At 40.2% G+C, this 17,713-nt stretch overlaps 2 protein-coding genes across 4 annotated transcripts; one reads left to right on the forward strand and one right to left on the reverse strand.

Moving 5' to 3' along the window:
• The first annotated feature begins 1,755 nt into the window (after positions 1–1,755).
• LOC103457523 (arachidonate 12-lipoxygenase, 12R-type-like) lies at positions 1,756–5,952 on the forward strand. 3 transcript variants are annotated; one of them, XM_008397728.3, is made up of 15 exons: positions 1,756–1,997; positions 2,184–2,392; positions 2,534–2,738; positions 2,859–2,940; positions 3,018–3,140; positions 3,237–3,343; positions 3,460–3,632; positions 3,917–4,060; positions 4,224–4,427; positions 4,513–4,599; positions 4,670–4,836; positions 4,916–5,037; positions 5,099–5,199; positions 5,486–5,656; positions 5,736–5,952. In XM_008397728.3, exons 2-15 carry the CDS (start codon positions 2,198–2,200, stop codon positions 5,913–5,915), a joined length of 2,061 nt encoding a protein of 686 aa, XP_008395950.1. In that variant the 5' UTR covers positions 1,756–1,997; positions 2,184–2,197; the 3' UTR covers positions 5,916–5,952. The 3 variants fall into 3 exon arrangements, with proteins under 3 accessions (XP_008395950.1, XP_008395951.1, XP_008395952.1); XM_008397729.3 differs by having other exon boundaries at positions 1,756–1,992; XM_008397730.2 differs by having other exon boundaries at positions 1,770–1,997; positions 2,184–2,344.
• Positions 5,953–15,604: 9,652 nt separating this feature from the next.
• LOC103457648 (hydroperoxide isomerase ALOXE3-like) lies at positions 15,605–16,991 on the reverse strand. Its single transcript, XM_081602499.1, has 5 exons — positions 16,804–16,991; positions 16,598–16,719; positions 16,436–16,536; positions 15,907–16,077; positions 15,605–15,825 (listed from the first exon to the last, which is right to left on the reverse strand). Exons 2-5 carry the CDS (start codon positions 16,704–16,706, stop codon positions 15,646–15,648), a joined length of 561 nt encoding a protein of 186 aa, XP_081458625.1. The 5' UTR covers positions 16,707–16,719; positions 16,804–16,991; the 3' UTR covers positions 15,605–15,645.
• Between the last annotated feature and the right edge of the window lie 722 nt (positions 16,992–17,713).

A 17,713-nucleotide genomic window follows, 5' to 3' on the forward strand; every position in this document is an offset into this window, starting at 1 on the left:
TGGCGGATGATGGCACAGTCCTGTACCAGTTGCCTTTTTTTGCAGTTGCCATTCTGGTACTTTCTACCATTAACAAATGCCACGACCAAACGCAGAGAAAGGCGGGAGCTACCGGGCTGCTCGTCATCCGCCGCGCTGTTATAGAAGCGGTAATGACGTCACGCGTCGAGATGTTCTCCATACGTTGCTAGCTGGCGAAAGACTTCGAGAAAGACTTTTAAGAAGACTTAGTGATCTTGGGGTGACCCAACTATACTCTAGTTTGGTCACCCCTATGTCTTGAATTTGGAGGGGAAAAAAAATCATATTTTATTTATCACTACAGAAGGGTTCAGTGAATGCGCATATGAAACTGGTGGGTTCGGTACCTCAAAAAAGGTTAAGAACCACTGGTCTAGACAGTCCCGACAGACCTGTTGATTTTGAGACTTTAAAAGGAACTGAGGGACGAATACCCAGGTCAGATTTGTGCCAGCCCCTTGGACATTATGGCTGTTACTGTTAAAGGAAGAATCCCAGCGGATAAGGCAGGGCAGACTTTCTATGGCTTAAAAGAGAAAATAAAATCACACACAAGAAACATCCACTTGATAGAATGGTGAGCTAAGAAGTTTTCTTTTTAAAGTCACACAAGAATTATTATGAATTTTCCCCTTCTCAATATACTTAAAATTAGCAGCCAAATATTCATTAATACATTAACAAATAAATCAAATGAAGTGATTTCAATTGTTATTTAAGTTGGTGGAATATGTCTAAAATTACTTTTAGACATTAAGGCTTTATATAACATACTGTGCTGTCTATAAAACAATTTAAGAGGCATACTATATTTTTTGTATCATATTGGAACAGAAATGTTTAAAAACAATCTTAATGCTAACTATCCATCACCTCTGTTATCCTTCAGCTACAGCCCCTTTAAGGGGTTCATTTGCCACAACAAAGACCAAAAATCTGACTCCTGCAAGGACTACCAAGTTCACTTCAAGTGCCCATGCACTGAGCGAAACCAGGCTTCTGCACAACAGATTTACTAGAAATACAAATCATTGCTGTAGCTTTAATTTCTCTGCAAATTATTTCTTCTACTTTAAAACTTCATAGATAAATTGTTACATTGATGTCCCAATGGTGAATTCTAGAAAATATGGCTTAAGAAGCACAAATTCTGAAATTTGTGTTTTTGTTTGGGGGATCATGATTTTAAATAGCCTATTTCTAAACTGTTGAATATAATAAATCAACCTGAACAAAAGTGATCAAGACAACTGTTTCAATGCATTTTTTTATAGTCATCATTTTTAAAATTATTTGGATCTATGTGATGCAGAATTTTTATCACTTCATATTTGACTAACTGGTGACTAAATGCAGACTTTAACCTTTTATAGAATTGTCTAGCAATATTGGAGTAAAACATTCAAGCTAGTAATAAACATGCATGTTAAGCTGCATCCATCATTTCAAGACAAAAAGTTGTATATTGACACAAACTGGCAATTTAGCAAAGAATGGTTCTCTGTCACCATGGCAGAGCCTGGAGAGCCTTTTATTTTAAGCATCTATTTTGTTCATTTCAGTCAGTATAGCCTACAAATAAAATCAGATAGCCTTAGAGCACCTTATTCCCCCGTGGAAATAAAGTATTTGTGAATTCCAATTTAATGTTATCAATTTAAATTCTGTATATATATAAAAAAAAACATTCAAAAGATATTTTGGTCATTTCATTGAGGTTTTTGGAGGTCTATTGTCATATTCACATTTTCTGAGCAAAGTGCTTTCACACTTCTCTCCCTTCAACCACTAATTGAACCTGCTGATAGTCACTAATTAACAGCACACCTGTTTCAGCTTTCATAATTGGCATTTTCTTCTTATTATTGGACATCACCTCCACCTGCTTCCATTCAGCGATCTGGCTTCTTTCACCCCTGACAGTTTGCTGTAGCTGTCTGCTAACTTTGTCAGTTGGTTATCCTGTCACTGGTAAGGTAACTGAAACTCAATTTAACTGTTGACATCAGCCTCATGTTGACAATGTGGAATTAAATCTTTGTGTGCTGTAGCTTAAAGATGCAGCTGTAACTTTATGTGCCATAATGACTGCTTGGCCATTTAGTAACTTATTTTCTTTGGTTTTCTCCATTTGAAATGTCTTGATTTTTCTCCTGCCACAGTGTGTATTCAGGCTATGGCTGAATACAAGGTCAAGGTGACAACGGGTACCATGAAGCATTCAGGCACAATAGATCACATCTACGTCATCTTGATTGGGACAGAAGGACAGAGTGAGCGCACAGAGTTGAACAGTTTGGGGATGGACTTTATAACTGGAAAGGCAAGCTGCTGTGTATTTAAACATTTAAAAAAAAAAAAAAAACATAAGGTAGGCACGAAATGTAAAACAATGCATTTAGTCTCGAATATTTTATCATAAACATGGATACACTTGCTAAACATTCATCACTCTGATGTGGATATGTAGGGCGGCACGTTGACTTTTATATTTTTGTGTGATAACTTTCAGACTGGTGCATACAAAGTCAAAACTAGCTCATCTCTGGGGAAACTTCTGCTTGTCAAGGTTGAGAAGGATCCCTTTCTAATCTTCCCAGAAGACGAGTGGTTCTGCTGCAAAGTAGAAGTGAAGACTCCGGAGGATGAAGAAATTCTTTTCCCTTGTTATAGATGGCTTTCCAGGGGGGAATTTGTGGAGCTCAGAGCAGGAAAAGGTCTGAGTTTTAAAATGCAATAATCTGCACATGACTGATGCTGACACTCTGCAGGTTTTGCAAGGCTGATTATTGGGTATATTCATCTTCACTATGGGATGTGTGTGTTGTGTGTCTAAGGAGTAAAGTTTTTGGAAGAGGACCATCCTATGCTGCTTAACCACAGAAAAACAGAACTGAGGTTTAAAAAGGGTACTTACCAGTAAGTTTCCAGTCAAGTTTCTCTAGAGTTGCAGCATCTGAGCAAATATTCAACATTTTATTTATTTTTTTTAATAGATGGAAGATCATTAATGATGGGTTGCCGCACATTACTCATTTCAAAGATGTATTTGAGCTTTTTGCAGAAGTTCGTTTCCCCTTGTCCAAAACGGAAGAATTGGAGCACACACAAAGAATGATGTGAGTCGATTATTCCAGGTTACCCCTTATTTGTGCTCCTAATACCTAGAAGTTGGTATGTGTTCACTGATTTCTGCTTTGTACTCTATTCTCCAGAACTCTTGAACTGGCAATGAAGGGACTGGTTGAACCTGGTAAAAAATGGAAACGAATTGAACACATGAAAAATGTCTTCCAGTTCAAAAAGACGACGATGTCAGGAGGTTGAAGGCTTCTTACTAGTTTAAATATTTACATCCCAATTTTTTTTACTTTATCCAGAAGTGTGTTTTTGTAAATCAGAATTATGCTGTTTGGTTTCCAACTTTTATTATTCCAGAGTACGTGTTGGAGCACTGGAAGGAAGATGACTTTTTTGGATCCCAGTTTTTGAATGGAACAAACCCAAATGTGATCAAGCGCTGCTCCAAACTTCCCCCAAACTTTCCAGTGACTGATGAGATGGTGAAACCTTTTCTGGAAACTGGAACCACTCTGGAAAAGGAAATGGAGGTGAGCATATGTTTGGGATTTTGTGTGACAAACATGAAATGATACTCAATAGGGTGTTAAAGGATTATATTTTTTAGGCGCTCAACTAGGAACGTACTTTTATTTGTCCAACTTTAGATCTAAACTTTTAAAGGGAACCTGATGCTAATGCACTTCATCAGATATTTAAAATCTCAGTTCTACTTTTCCTCAATTCATATTTACTCAATAAAATGAGATTTGAGGTTGTAATGACATGGAGAAAAGGAATGTACTGAAACCAACTCGTTCTCCATCCCACACAGGAAGGCAATATATTTCTATGTGACCAGAAGATAATGGATGGCATACCAACCAGGCAGAAAGATGGAAATCCTCTGTATGTTGCAGCTGGTTTGTGCTTGTTTTACAAGAACCCTGAAGGAAAACTGTTGCCAATTGCCATACAGGTAATTTACTGAAAGGAGAAAAGCTTAGACATGTTCATGAGTCACTTGGCATGTGGATATAATAATTTGAGACAAAATGGGAGCTAATGTGACACTAATTGGGGGCATTGAGTTGTGATTTGTTTGAATTTTTATTTTTTTTGTCTCCATGTCTTCCATGCAGCTGTACCAACAACCCTCTGAGCAGAACCCCATCTTTCTACCAAATGACCTTGACACAGATTGGCTTCTGGCAAAGCTGTTTTTTAGGAGTTCAGACCTGATTCAACACCAGACGCTCCATCATCTCTTGCACACTCACTATCTAGCAGAAGTCTTCACCATGGCTACTTTTCGCTGTCTCCCAACCGTTCATCCGCTTTATAAGGTATCGGCTGACATTATAATAAGAAAGCAATATTCTCTTTAAGCTACGTGACCTTAAATTTTATTTGTTTATCTTGTCTATACAGGTGCTGATTCCACACATCAATTGTACTCTCCACATAAACATCTTGGTCCGCAAACTACTACTTTCACCTGGGGGAGCATTGAGTGAGGTATGACTGTAAAAATCTTGGTGAAACCCTCTGTTTTTATTTAAGAACTTTTTTGTTTTGTTTTTAACAGAGCTCACTTGGAGTGGAGGGGCTGATGGAGCTTATGAGAAGAGATTTGTCTCAAATGACCTACAGCTCCCTCTGTCTGCCTGAAAACATCAATGAAAGAGGACTGGAGTCGATCCCAAACTTTTATTACAGAGATGATGCGTTGAAGCTGTGGAACTACCTCAATGAGTAATTAAACTTGGCAGCATATTGACTGCACTAGTTTCAGAATGCAAATGTATACAATTTTTTTTCTTCCCCCTGCCAGTTTTGTAACAGCTATGGTGGAGTACTACTACTCTTCTGATTGTGATGTGATTAAAGACATTGAGCTGCAGGAATGGGTCAATGAGATATTCACACATGGCTTCTTGGAGAACAAACATTCAGGTAAAGATCTGTTTTCAGTTCAATTGCTGCTGCAGAATAATGGACAATGACTCTGCAACAGGTATCCCATCATGCTTCAATACCATTGAGGAAGTGGCAAAGTTCATCACCATGGTGATCTTCAGAGTGTCGGTACAGCATGCTGCGGTTAACAATGGACAGGTGGGCAAATGTTAGCCATTTTAGCACATACAATTTGAATGGACTTGATGTGGCTTAAATGCGATTAAGTAAATCAAATCAGTGAAATGCCACAGGCTGACCTTACACAGTGGCGCAATAACCGCATTAGTACCGTGTCCACATCCTGTACATAAACTTGAAGAGTTGACTGTAAGCTCTAATCAAAATTGGCAAATGCTTCATGTCTGGGGAATCTTTCGCTTTCTGATTTTTACATTTGAATTAGATTCCAACACACCCTATATTATCCATTTTCTCTTTCTAGTATGACTACAACTCCTGGGTACCCAATGGCTCCCTCCTGCTGTGCAAACCTCCTCCAGCCACAAAGGGGGAGTCCAGCATGCAGACTTTTCTGGACACTCTCCCAGATGTTGAAGACTCGGTCAAGATTATGTCAGCTGCTAGGATTCTTTCAGAAAAGTACACTGATGTGGTAAGATACTCAGGACGGATTACAAAAAATGTTCAGTTTTCACATTTCTGCAACACCCTCTACTGTCTGACACATGCAGGTTCTCCTGGGTGAATTTCCAGAGGAGCACTTTGACGAGCCTCTCCCGAAGGAGATCATCAAGGCCTTGCAAGCTGACTTGTCCTACATAAAGGAAGAAATTGCAGCAAGAAATTCCAAACTGGAAATGCCCTACACATATCTGAACCCTGATGTGGTAGAAAACAGTGTGACCATTTAGTGATTGTTTTCATGATTAAAAAAAATGTGTGAAAGGCTTTGCATTGTTCTATCTTCACTATACAATTCCCCAAGACATGGGTCTCTACAGTGATTTTTGAAAATGATCATCTTTGCTATGTATGTTAATGACATACTGCAGTCAAACAGCTGTTTTACTTCAGACAAAACATTGAATTTGCTGTGAAATTCCTAGCAAGGGTGAAAAGCAATCTAAAAGTTTACTCAAAGTAGATGAGGTGAATGACGTGAGTAATGAGCCTGTACATTACAACTAAATGTACCAAAGAGCTTGTGTAAGAACAATTGGCTTTTATTTTGAAAAATTACAGTAATTGGAAGGTATAGTCAGGATTTGTGTGCAGACATTGTTGCTGGCCCTCTTTTTGATCAAAAAGAGCTAAATGGCTATGCCACAGAAATTACTTGAAATAAGGTCATTGACCAATGACAATCTGTTTTTGTGGTTCAACAGAATTTAAACTAATGGAGGCATGGGGCAAAGTTGTGGTACCTGTAAATTTATTGCACAACCAGAGGCAAACCCTGGAACTTCAGTACCTGCCCAGGTGTTTTGGCCTGCTCTATGTGGGCAAAATGCTCCAGTTGTCTCAGGTTTAAAGGGTGCTTTCCCCAGATGCACAAATGTTAAGATTCAGATGAGGGCTCACAGGCCAGTTGAACAGCCCCGGATCCAGACGAGTTTAACGGCGGCAGCATCCACTTATTTTAGGGAGGCAAAATGAATATGCTTTTATTTTGAAAACCGACACGTAAAATGAAGCAGTCACGTGACCCATGCAATGCCAGGCATTGTTTGCTGCCACTCACGTGGTTTTTAGCAAGACAACACAAGCCTCGAAGTGGGGCTCTATCAGACACGCCCCCTTTCTACTCCGTACACGCCTGGAAACCTGGATTCAGATGCTCCATAGGATCCAGACGGGTTTAACAGGGTCAGCAACCACTTATTTTGGGGAGGCAAAATGAATACGTAGCTGAACATAGACAACATCAATAGCCTACAGGCAGTGGTGGAGAAAGTGCTCAAAGTAAAAGTAAAACTACCACATTAACATTTGTACTTAAGTAAAAGTAAAAAAGTACTGACTTTTAAAAATACTTTATTAAAAGTAAAAGTACTTGCTGAATGGATTACCTAATCGCTAATATTAAGTGTACTGATCGTATTTAATTTTAATACATTAGAAATGTGTCATCTTAATGAACAATGCCACAGATAAAGCATGTTTTTATTGTGTTTACTCTGTAACATAGTTCAGAGTTAGATATGTAATTCTATGCATCATCATTTCAGGGATGGAAACATCTTGTCTCCTGTCCTAACATAGCATGAACTTCACTTTTTTGCCTCTAGTGGCTTTTATTTTGAAAGAAATCCAACAGAAAGGGGATGGAAAGAAGGTGGGTGGGAGAGGACAGGCAACCAAGGATCCAGTAGCAGAGTTGTAGTCAAGACCACCAACCCGAGACCAAGTCAAGACCAGCACCCCGCGCTAACGTGGCACAAAAAAATTAACTTTTACCTATCAAAATTACTTCTCAAATTGATCTGAAAGATCCACATTCCCATAAAAAAAACTAGATATTAAATACTTAGAGCTGAAATGAATTTAATCAGTAAAGATCCGTCCAGAAGAATCGGATCGTTCCTGAATGTCATATCAATGCAGACTTTGGTCACAGCGTTGTCCCATATACACACACAATAATTCAGTGCATGAGTGACAACTTTTTTTCATAGCAGATGCAACATGTGTCTCTGTACAGCTAGCTTTGCTAGCATCACGTCCACGGAGCTTACCTTTCTTTAAGCTTTCCTTCAAAGTGACGCTAAAAGTTGGACAAAGTCCCCACCGTCTTACATGTCGCCATATCGATTTATGCAGCGCTATTATATTACTGACGATAAGACAGACATCGCCTACCGCTCAGAGGAAACCACTGGCATGTCTGGAGCTACGCATGCGAGTAAAGGTGGAGCCGATGGGTGACAACAGACACTAAGTCACGTTATTGCTTGGATTTTACGGCGCCACCTTAAGTCCCTGAACTTCACATTTTAACGGAAAAAAGAGCAACGCGACTTGGATGTAACGAGTAACGCGACACTTTTGTAGAAATGTAGTGAAGTAGAAAGTACAGATACTTACTGTAAAATGTAGTGGAGTAAAAGTAGAAAGTACCCATTATTAAATATACTTAAGTAAAGTACAGATACACGAAAATTGTACTTAAGTACAGTAACGAAGTACTTGTACTTCGCTACATCCCACCAGGCTACTTGTTAACGAGCTAAAGGTGCTGTATTATTAACTAGTCATATGTTAGCTAACATTACCTGTATCCAACAGCTTTACTGAACTCAGTTTGAGGGAAAAACTGTGCAAAGTTCTTTGCGTTTTGCTGGTTTGCTGCCATGACTCAAACACACCTGCGCAGCTCCGCACAGCAGCAGCACGTCTCCGTCGCTGCCGCATAGGTGTAAACCCAGCGCGAGCATCTGAGTTCATGATGCGTTTGAAGGCGGCTCGGAAAACAGGTTAAGGCGTGTTAACGGATTAAACAGTTGAAACTGCTGAAAAAGTGACAGAGGACACACATGGGAATTGCGGAAGTCCCTACTGTATCAAATTGATATAGGAATAACAGAGTTGGCCATTCTAAGGCAAAACACGTCCAGTCCAGGCAATGCCCCTCAGGCCCGAGTTCAGTAAAGCTGTTGGATACGTAATGTTAGCCAACAGAACTAGCTAATAATACAGCACTTTAAGCTCGTTAACAAGTAGCCTGTATGCTACTGATGTCTATGTTTAGCTACATAGATTCATAGATTCAACGTAGATCAACCGGTAAATCGAGAGCTTCGCTTTTTGGCTCAGCTCTCTCTTCACCACGACGGACCGGTACAGCGCCCGCTTCACGGCAGACGCTGCCCCAATCCACCTGTCGATCTCCCGCTCCCTTCTTCCCTCATTCGTAAACAAGATCCCCAGATACTTAAACTCCTCCACTTGAGGCAGGACGACCCCCCTGACCCGGAGAAGGCACTCTACCCTTTTCCGGCTCAAGACCATGACCTCGGATTTGGAGGCACTGAGCCTCATCCTGGGCGCTTCACACTCGGCTGCGAACCGCTCAAGTGAGAGCTGCAGATCACGTTCCGATGAAGCCAACAGGACCACATCATCCGCAAAAAGCAGAGATGCGATCCTAAGGCTACCAAAACGGATCCCCTCAACACCTCGGCTGCGCCTAGAAATTCTGTCCATAAAAGTAATAAACAGAATCAGTGACAAAGGGCAGCCTTGGTGGAGTCCCACTCTCACCGGAAACGAGCCCAACTTACTGCCGGCAATGCGGACCAGACTCTGACACCGGTCATACAGGGACCTGACAGCCCGTATCAAAGGACCCGGTACCCCATACTCCCGGAGTACACCCCACAGGGCCTCCCGAGGGACACGGTCGAACGCCTTCTGCAAGTCCACAAAACACATGTAGACTGGTTGGGCGAACTCCCATGCACCCTCCAGGACCCTGCTGAGGGTGTAGAGCTGGTCCAGTGTTCCACGACCAGGACGAAAACCACACTGCTCTTCCTGAATCCGAGGTTCGACTATCCGACGGACCCTCCTCTCCAGGACCCCTGAATAGACCTTACCAGGGAGGCTTAAGAGTGTGACCCCCCTGTAATTGGAGCACACCCTCTGGTTTTTCACTGTTCATTAACATATTCATCCATATTAATATCTCTGTATCCATGTTTGTTCTTAGGGAAGATTGGAAAAAAATTACCTGGACAGCGCTCTCTTCAGGGGGCCTGTCTTCTAATGCCAATTTCATCAAAGGAGAAGTTGAGTATTCAGACTCAGCTGTCGTCTTTTTACAGAAAACTTCCCCTGCCGGGGAAGCATCAAAATGAAACGCATTGAAAAGATCATACCGAGTGAAAGTGCACTAGTCCTGAGAACTACTTTTTTCTAAATTGCTACCAGAAATAGTTTGTCAAAACTGTTCCTCATTCCTGAGGTAATCAAAATATCCAATGCCAAAACCCAGGAGAAAAAAACATGCTGACTAAGATCTCTGCCATACTAAAAATCAGGGGGAGCGCAACACGTGAGGTTTGTGCTGATATCAACTCCTTTGATCACAAGCTCTGCAGGCGGCGAATTCTGATTAGTTGGGGAGATCGAGCATTGTAGATATTCTCTTATTTTGCCCTTTTCTGCAGTACTCAAGTTAAGGTTTGATAGTCAGGTCTCTTCTTTCCAGAGCAAACATCCCCAGGTGGGAAAGTTAGCTGTTTTGGAAGATTGGCCAAATCGTTCCCTAGGACAGATCTCTCTTGATGGGTCCGGTCTTCTAATGCCGCTTTCGTCAGAGTAGAGATTGAGCTTTTAGACTCAACGGTCTTCTTGTCACCACAAACTTCCCCAGCCGGGGAAGTTTGTTCTTTGGGATCATTCCAGGGAACGATTTCTCTTGATGCATCCAGTCTTCTAATATCACTATCATCAGCACAGAGGTTGAGCTTTTAAACTCAAAGGTACCTTTTTCAATCCAAACTTCCCCAGCCGGGGAATCATCCTAGGGAACGATTTCTCTTGATGTGTCCAGTCTTCTAATATCCCTATCATCAGCACAGAGGTTGAGGTTTTAAACTCCACGGTCTCCTTTTCAATCCAAACTTCCCCAGCCGGGGAAGTTTGTCTGTACAATGAATTTGATGCGTGTCTCTTCTTGGTATAATAGAAGTTTGTTCTTTGGGAACAAACTTCCCCATCCATCCTTCCCCCCCGGCTTGTTCCCCCCCGGCTGGGGAGCAAACTACCCCAGCCGGGGAAGTTTGTTCTTTGGGATCAGAGAAATCGTTCCCTACGACAGATCTTTCTTGATGGGTCCGCATTCCTCAGAGCTCAGGGTGAGGTTTTGGACGCCTCGTTTTCCTCCTTATCGCTCCAACTCTTCTCAGTCTGTGAACTTTGGGAGTACTGGGTAAATCGTTGTCCTCATCCGCAGTGTCTCTATCAGAGTGATCTGAATAATCCGTTTGTTTTTTATGACCTGTTGAGCCACCGTAAACTGCCCCAGCCGGGGAAGCTTGCTGTGCGTTTTCTTGTGATGTTTTCTTCACAGTCGAGGAAGGTTTGAAAAGACACGCATCAAATTCATCGTATTCATTTTCATCCTTATAGCTACTGATGTCAAAGGTCACTCCAGGAAGCAGCTTGTTGAAAAGCTTTCTCACTCCTGTTGTTATTAAGTAACCTGCTCCAAAAGTAATCGGGAAAAAAATTGTCTTGAAAGCAATTTGTTCCATGGTAACAGTACTTGTTCAACACAATGATATCTATCAAAGAGATGCTTGGTTATTACCTCTTGTTTTGAGATCCAAGCATTCATAACCTCAGATGTTCTTTGATCTTTGTCATAGATGAGGTCATAGCTACAATGAGTCACTGTAGTTCTGGGGGAATGTCTTGCTTCTGATCGTTGCTATGGAAATGGTCAAATCAGTTCTGCATGACTCAAACTATTAAAACTTTACAACTGCGTCACTTAATCATTCGAGGCTCCATGACGGACTTAAGAAGGGTATATTTTAGGAGGCTAGGGATTAAAACAGGGATCTTAATGGTTAAATGTTAAGTTTAGATTGACAGTGGAATATTAAAACCATTAATTTAAGTTGGATTTTTTATTATATCAGGTTTAAAATTTTGAATCATACTTGACTTAAAAATATCTTGAAAGTAAAATTAAATGTACCTTACAGATATTCGCTGCTGCTGTTGTAAATTGTGACAAGAAATTTTGCCTGCTTAGAGAAGAGCAAAGAAATAATTTTGGTTTAATAATTTTACACGTTAGTATAGAAATAGAATAAAGGATGATCCCAAAGAAATGACGTTGCCGCTCCATATTTGATGGGTTTTAAACAACCCACTCAAACACATTTGTTCTGTACGGTGCGGAAACGTAAACAACAGACATAACGTAATGTCTTCCAGCTTTTCTGTGTAACTGAGAGCTCGACATCAACAGCAGCACAGTGTCAGCAGCCCACATTGCTGATAGCCGGGAAGGAGGTAAATGAGTCCATTTCTATGCTTTCCTGTAAACTGGTTATGAGTCTGTTGGTTTTTAACTTTTCTTGTATTCTAACTATTAAACCAACTGGTAAACAAATGTTTATATCTGTTTATAAAAGAATTGTAGCTTTTCTCTTATGTCTCCATCAGATGAGCAGCAGTAGCAGCTTTTGGTGAAAATATCATTAATAATTGATTGTTTTTGAATACGATTCAGGATTTGAAATGAACTGATGAAGATGATCTATGTGTCTAGTCTGGCCTGGGAGAGATGTCTGTGGTTCCCTTCTGGACCTGTTACCCCATCAACCCGATGTGGAAGGCTATGTTCAGAATTTAGGACTCAAGGCATCAACGTGTCAACATTACAGCCAGTGGGCTGAGGGAAATACAACTCCACTTTGTAGCAATTCAAGAGCTACAGAATTTTTATCGTGTCGCAAAAATTTCATCAGCATAGAAACTCCAAAGTGTGCTTTATACTTTTGTCATAGTACCCCCAAGAATTTAAAACTACTTTCACCCCTGGTTACCTGTAGTTACAGCAAATATTTTGCTAAGATCTTTTGAACTGCCCTTTGTGTGGGAAAGAATCAGGAGAGGTTCCAGCTTTCACACTGATCTGTGAAAAGCCATAAAACAGCATGAGTTCAGGCCAGTGTAGGAGAAGCTCTGCTTCCACTTTGTTTAGATTAGCGGTACCGCCCCCCAGGGGGCGTTCAGAGGACTGCAGGGGGCTCTGGCGGAAATTTTTTACAAAAAGGGGGCGCTGGGATTCCTTTGGGGGCGTTTGGTCGAAGGTAAACTTTACACCTTAAATGCACAACAATACCAGTTTAGATTTTGAGCAACTTGCTAAAACTGTATTGTGTAACATTAAAACATGCCTTGCTGCAACTGTATTGATGGCAGCTCTTCTTCTATTCAGTGTTTGTTAGCTTCTGCTAGCTTTTGGCGCAACTCCGCTCCTGCTACTGCGCAGGAGCTTCATGCGGTGAAGCTGCTTCACCGCATCAGTTCAGCGTTACACCGGCTGATGGCGATGCTGTGATTCACTTCATCTGGTATTTTTGTACATATGTTTTGGCAGTTCTGTGATCATGTCAAAGCAGCAACTTATATTAAAAAGTGTTTTGTTGTCCGTCTGGATGCTGCCCGCTTCCATGGAAGGACAACAGAAAATGGCTCTTAAAAACATGTAATTACTGAAATCATGATACCCTCACTGTGTTTCCCTCTGAGAAATGAACCCATTTAAATAAAGAAATCCCTCCACGGGTGATACCACCACAGAGGGCGTTCATTTCCTAGCGTTAACACCGGTGCTGTAAGTGGTCCGGTATGAAACGGGTGTGATGGAACAACGGAACCACAGCACTTTTAAATTTCAATAATTATAATACCAAAATTGTTTCCGTTGTTTTAAAAGGTTTATGTCTGTCTGCCTTTTTCCCATCGATACGTTTCCCAATCTCCCTGCATCTTAGGGGGTTAAAAAACAACAACAAAAAAAAACGACCGGATATTGCGTAAAACTCTGAAACAGGAGAAGCGGGACATAAAACGGAGCGACGAACTAGATGTGAATTATGACATAAAACAGAGAATCCGACGCTGAACAGTGAAAAATCAACACATGATGTGAATGAAACACATGACGATTAGGAGGCGCAGCAGGTGATGAGTGAAGATTACTGGTGGTGAGCGTCAATAAACGATGAAATAAATAGGAATGAAACTAAAGTGGACAAAGCAATAAACCAAGAGAGGATAATACTAATCAAAGTAAACTAAATGGAAATGAATGAAGAACAAAATGCAAGAATAAACTAAGAAACTAAAGTAAATACAGAGGAATAAACTGGTATGGCAAGACCTTTTGAGCAATAATTAATACAGAGGACTGTATCGCAAGAATAAACAGACACTATTTCCAGATAAAAGGTAAAATAATATTGTTGAAGTGCCATGGGTTTGTTGAGACCACATCTAGTTCTGAAAATAAATATATCTTACAGACCATAACAGTAAATAGCTTATCACTTATTTATGTTTTTAATTAAATTTGATATATTTATTTCTTCAATATTTTTCCATGTCAGTGTTAATGTCATGAGGCTGATGACTCCATGACACTTTCAATTTGACTCATTAGGATTTGATTAAGAACCAGATTTGTTCTTTGTAATTTATGTCCAGTAAAACTATTAATCAATAGACAGGTCTATATAAAGATATAATCCATGTTTCTGTCTCATATTTGTATGGCATTAAAAGGACCTGGAACTTTTGTTTTTCCACTGAAAGCTCTGGTTTGCACAATAAATGCCATGTGGGTGAAATTTTATGGATGATACTCTGATGTCCCATTCTCCTGAAGGCAGCACAGAGCTGCACCACCAGAAACCGACAGAAACACTGAAGAGAAAAAGAGCTATGATTAATGTAATTACAGTTCTATCCATGTTTTAATGTTGCAGAGCTCAGTCGTTTTGCAAATAGATCAAAGTTTAAACTGGCATTGCTGTACATCTTTTATCTGGTCATTTTGTGGAATATTTAACAACTAGAAAATGGCACAGAACAAGAATATTTTTCCACTGACTGGCTGCTGTTAGGCCTACAAATTTTAACTTGAATGTTCATTTCATTTTTTGTAGACACCTGTGAAAATAATTTCTATTCCAATGGCTTTGTTCTCTGGGAAATTATTTTTGATACAGAAACAAGCATAAAAATTAAAACATCTTCAATAGTGATAGTGATAATAAAATAGTGCAAAGTAGCCTACAAATTCTTTGGTGGGGGCGGTGAAGGACCTGGATAAAGACTAGGGGGGCGCTGGCCCAAAAACGGTTGAGAAACACTAGTTTAGATAAAGGAGACAACTGGTTTGATCTTGAAAAATTGCAGGGAGTTTCTAACTTCAAAGAGGGTCTGAGACATCTCCTGGTTGGATGAGCAAAGATATGCCTTATTTGAATAAATTAATACACCTTTACTATAAAACTTTGTACACAGGAGTAACAAATCAGATTTGCTCTTGCAATTCTCCAAAGACATCTTTGCTTTTCTTTCTCCATTTGTCTCAGGTAAATGAATGTTTCTGTTCTGCAGTTTCTGATGTAATTTCATACATCGTCCATTGGATTAAACCGAAAAGTCTACACGTTGTTTTATGTGGCTTCACTTCGGCCCGCCGGGAGAACCTGGGATCCGAGAAGATTGAGCCAGATATTTTCTTTAAACAACCTAAAATCTTCAAATCCAGAATATACCTTCCAATTACTGTAATTTTTCAAAATAAAAGCCAATTTTTGCACAAGCCTTTTGTTACATTTAGTTGTAATGTACAGGCTCATGTCATTCACCTCATCTACTTTGAGTAAACTTTTAGATTGCTTTTCACCCTTGCTAGGAATTTTACAGCCAATTCAATGTTTTGTCTGAAGTAAAACAGCTGTTTGACTGCAGTATGTCATTAACATACATAGCAAAGATGATCATTTTCAAAAATCACTGTAGAGACCCATGTCTTGGGTCTTCAGTCAAGACAGAACAATGCAAAGCCTTTCACACATTCCTTTATTTTTTTAATCATGAAAACAATCACTAAATGGTCACACTGTTTTCTACCACATCAGGGTTCAGATATGTGTAGGGCATTTCCAGTTTGGAATTTCTTGCTGCAATTTCTTCCTTTATGTAGGACATGTCAGCTTGCAAGGCCTTGATGATCTCCTTCGGGAGAGGCTCGTCAAAGTGCTCCTCTGGAAATTCACCCAGGACAACCTGCATGTGTCAGACAGTAGAGAGGCCGCTGCAGAAATGTGAAAACTTAACATTTTTTGTAATCCGTCCTGAGTTTCTTACCTCATCAGTGTACTTTTCTGAAAGAATCCTAGCAGCTGACATAATCTTGACCGAGTCTTCAACATCTGGAAGAGTCTCCAGAACTGTCTGCATGCTGGACTCCCCCTTTGTGGCTGGAGGAGGTTTGCACAGCAGGAGGGAGCCATTGGGTACCCAGGAGTTGTAGTCATACTAGAATGAGATAAAATGGTTAAGAAAATATAGGGTGTGTTGGAATCTAATTCAAATGTAAAAATCAGAAAGCGAAAGATTCCCCAGACATGAAGCATTTGCCAATTTTGATTAGAGCTTACAGTTAACTCTTCAAAAATGTTAACACATTTTAATAAAGATTTTCTACTGAAGACGCATGTTTATGTACAGGATGTGGACACTGTACCAATGCAGTTATTGCGCCACTGTGTAAGGTCAGCCTGTGGCATTTCACCAATTTGATTTACTTAATCGCATTTAAGCCACATCAAGTCCATTCAAATTGTATGTGCTAAAATGTACAATCCAGTGCAGAAAATGGCTAACATTTGCCCACCTGTCCATTGTTAACCGCAGCATGCTGTACTGACACTCTGAAGATCACCATGGTGATGAACTTTGCCACTTCCTCAATAGTATCGAAGCATGATGGGATACCTGTTGCAGAGTCATTGTCCATCATTCTGCAGCAGCAATTGAACTGAAAACAGATCATTACCTGAATGTTTGTTCTCCAAGAAGCCGTGTGTGAATATCTCATTGACCCATTCCTGCAGCTCAATGTCTTTAATCACATCACATTCAGAAGAGTAGTAGTACTCCACCATAGCTGTTGCAAAACTGGCAAAGGGGGAAAAATAGTATATATACACAAACGCATTCTGAAATGAGTGCATTTAACAATAAGCTGCCAAGTTTAATTACCCATTGAGGTAGTTCCACAGCTTCAACGCATCATCTCTTTAGTAAAAGTTTGGGATCGACTCCAGTCCTCTTTCATTGATGTTTTCAGGCAGACAGAGGGAGCTGTAGGTCATTTGAGACAAATCTCTTCTCATAAGCTTCATCAGGCCCTCCACTCCAAGTGAGCACTGTCTTTTTTTTTAAATCAATTGTTCTTAAATAAGTAAAATAAAACCCAAGAGTTTCGTGAAAGGCTTCACTAAGATTTTTAGTCATACCTCACTCAATGCTCCCCCAGGTGAAAGTAGTAGTTTGCGGACCAAGATGTTTATGTGGAGAGTACAATTGATGTGTGGAATCAGCACCTGTATAGACAAGATACAAATATAAAACAAAACAAATATAAAATTGAAGGTAAAGTAGCTTAAAGAAAATATTGCTTGCTCATCTTTATGTCAGCCGATACCTTATAAAGGGGATGAACAGTTGGGAGACAGCGAAGAGTAGCAATAGTGAAGACTTCTGCTAGATAGTGAGTGTGCAAGAGATGATAGAGCGTCTGGTGTTGAATCAGGTCTGAACTCTTAAAAAACAGCTTTGCCGGAAGCCAATCTGTTTCAAAGTCGCTTGGTAGAAAGATGGGGTTCTGCTCAGAGGGTTGTTGGGACAGCTGCATGGAATTGGGAAGGAGAGGAAAAAAAAAGTTTGAAAACATATCGCCAGTCAATTTGCTTAATGCCCCCAGTTAGTGTCATTTTGTCTCAAATGATCATTTTGTGTCATTTTCATATTCAGATGCTACATTACTAATGGAACATGAACATGACCCTCCTGTTGTCCTCGGGTCAAAATGACCGAAATTTGTATGTGTTTTCCCTATACACAGAAATTAAGGACAACAGGAGGGTTAAGTGTTTCTCCGTTCAGTAAA

Source organism: Poecilia reticulata, chromosome 21 (genome assembly GCF_904066995.2).
Source record: "Poecilia reticulata chromosome 21, P_reticulata-male-v2, whole genome shotgun sequence".
NCBI lineage: Eukaryota > Metazoa > Chordata > Actinopteri > Cyprinodontiformes > Poeciliidae > Poecilia > Poecilia reticulata.

What these genes read in the sequence shown, in the direction of transcription:
- LOC103457648 (XM_081602499.1), bottom strand. Translation starts at nt 16,706, where the DNA reads ATGGTGGAGTACTACTACTCTTCTGAATGTGATGTGATTAAAGACATT. An exon ending in CTTGGAGAACAAACATTCAG is followed by an intron (nt 16,537 to 16,597) that starts GTAATGATCTGT and finishes ACTCTGCAACAG; the next exon opens with GTATCCCATCATGCTTCGAT. An exon ending in CAGAAAAGTACACTGATGAG is followed by an intron (nt 15,826 to 15,906) that starts GTAAGAAACTCA and finishes TGACACATGCAG; the next exon opens with GTTGTCCTGGGTGAATTTCC.
- LOC103457523 (XM_008397728.3), top strand. Translation starts at nt 2,198, where the DNA reads ATGGCTGAATACAAGGTCAAGGTGACAACGGGTACCATGAAGCATTCA. An exon ending in AAAAAAAAAAAAAACATAAG is followed by an intron (nt 2,393 to 2,533) that starts GTAGGCACGAAA and finishes GATAACTTTCAG; the next exon opens with ACTGGTGCATACAAAGTCAA. An exon ending in TTTAAAAAGGGTACTTACCA is followed by an intron (nt 2,941 to 3,017) that starts GTAAGTTTCCAG and finishes TTTTTTTAATAG; the next exon opens with ATGGAAGATCATTAATGATG.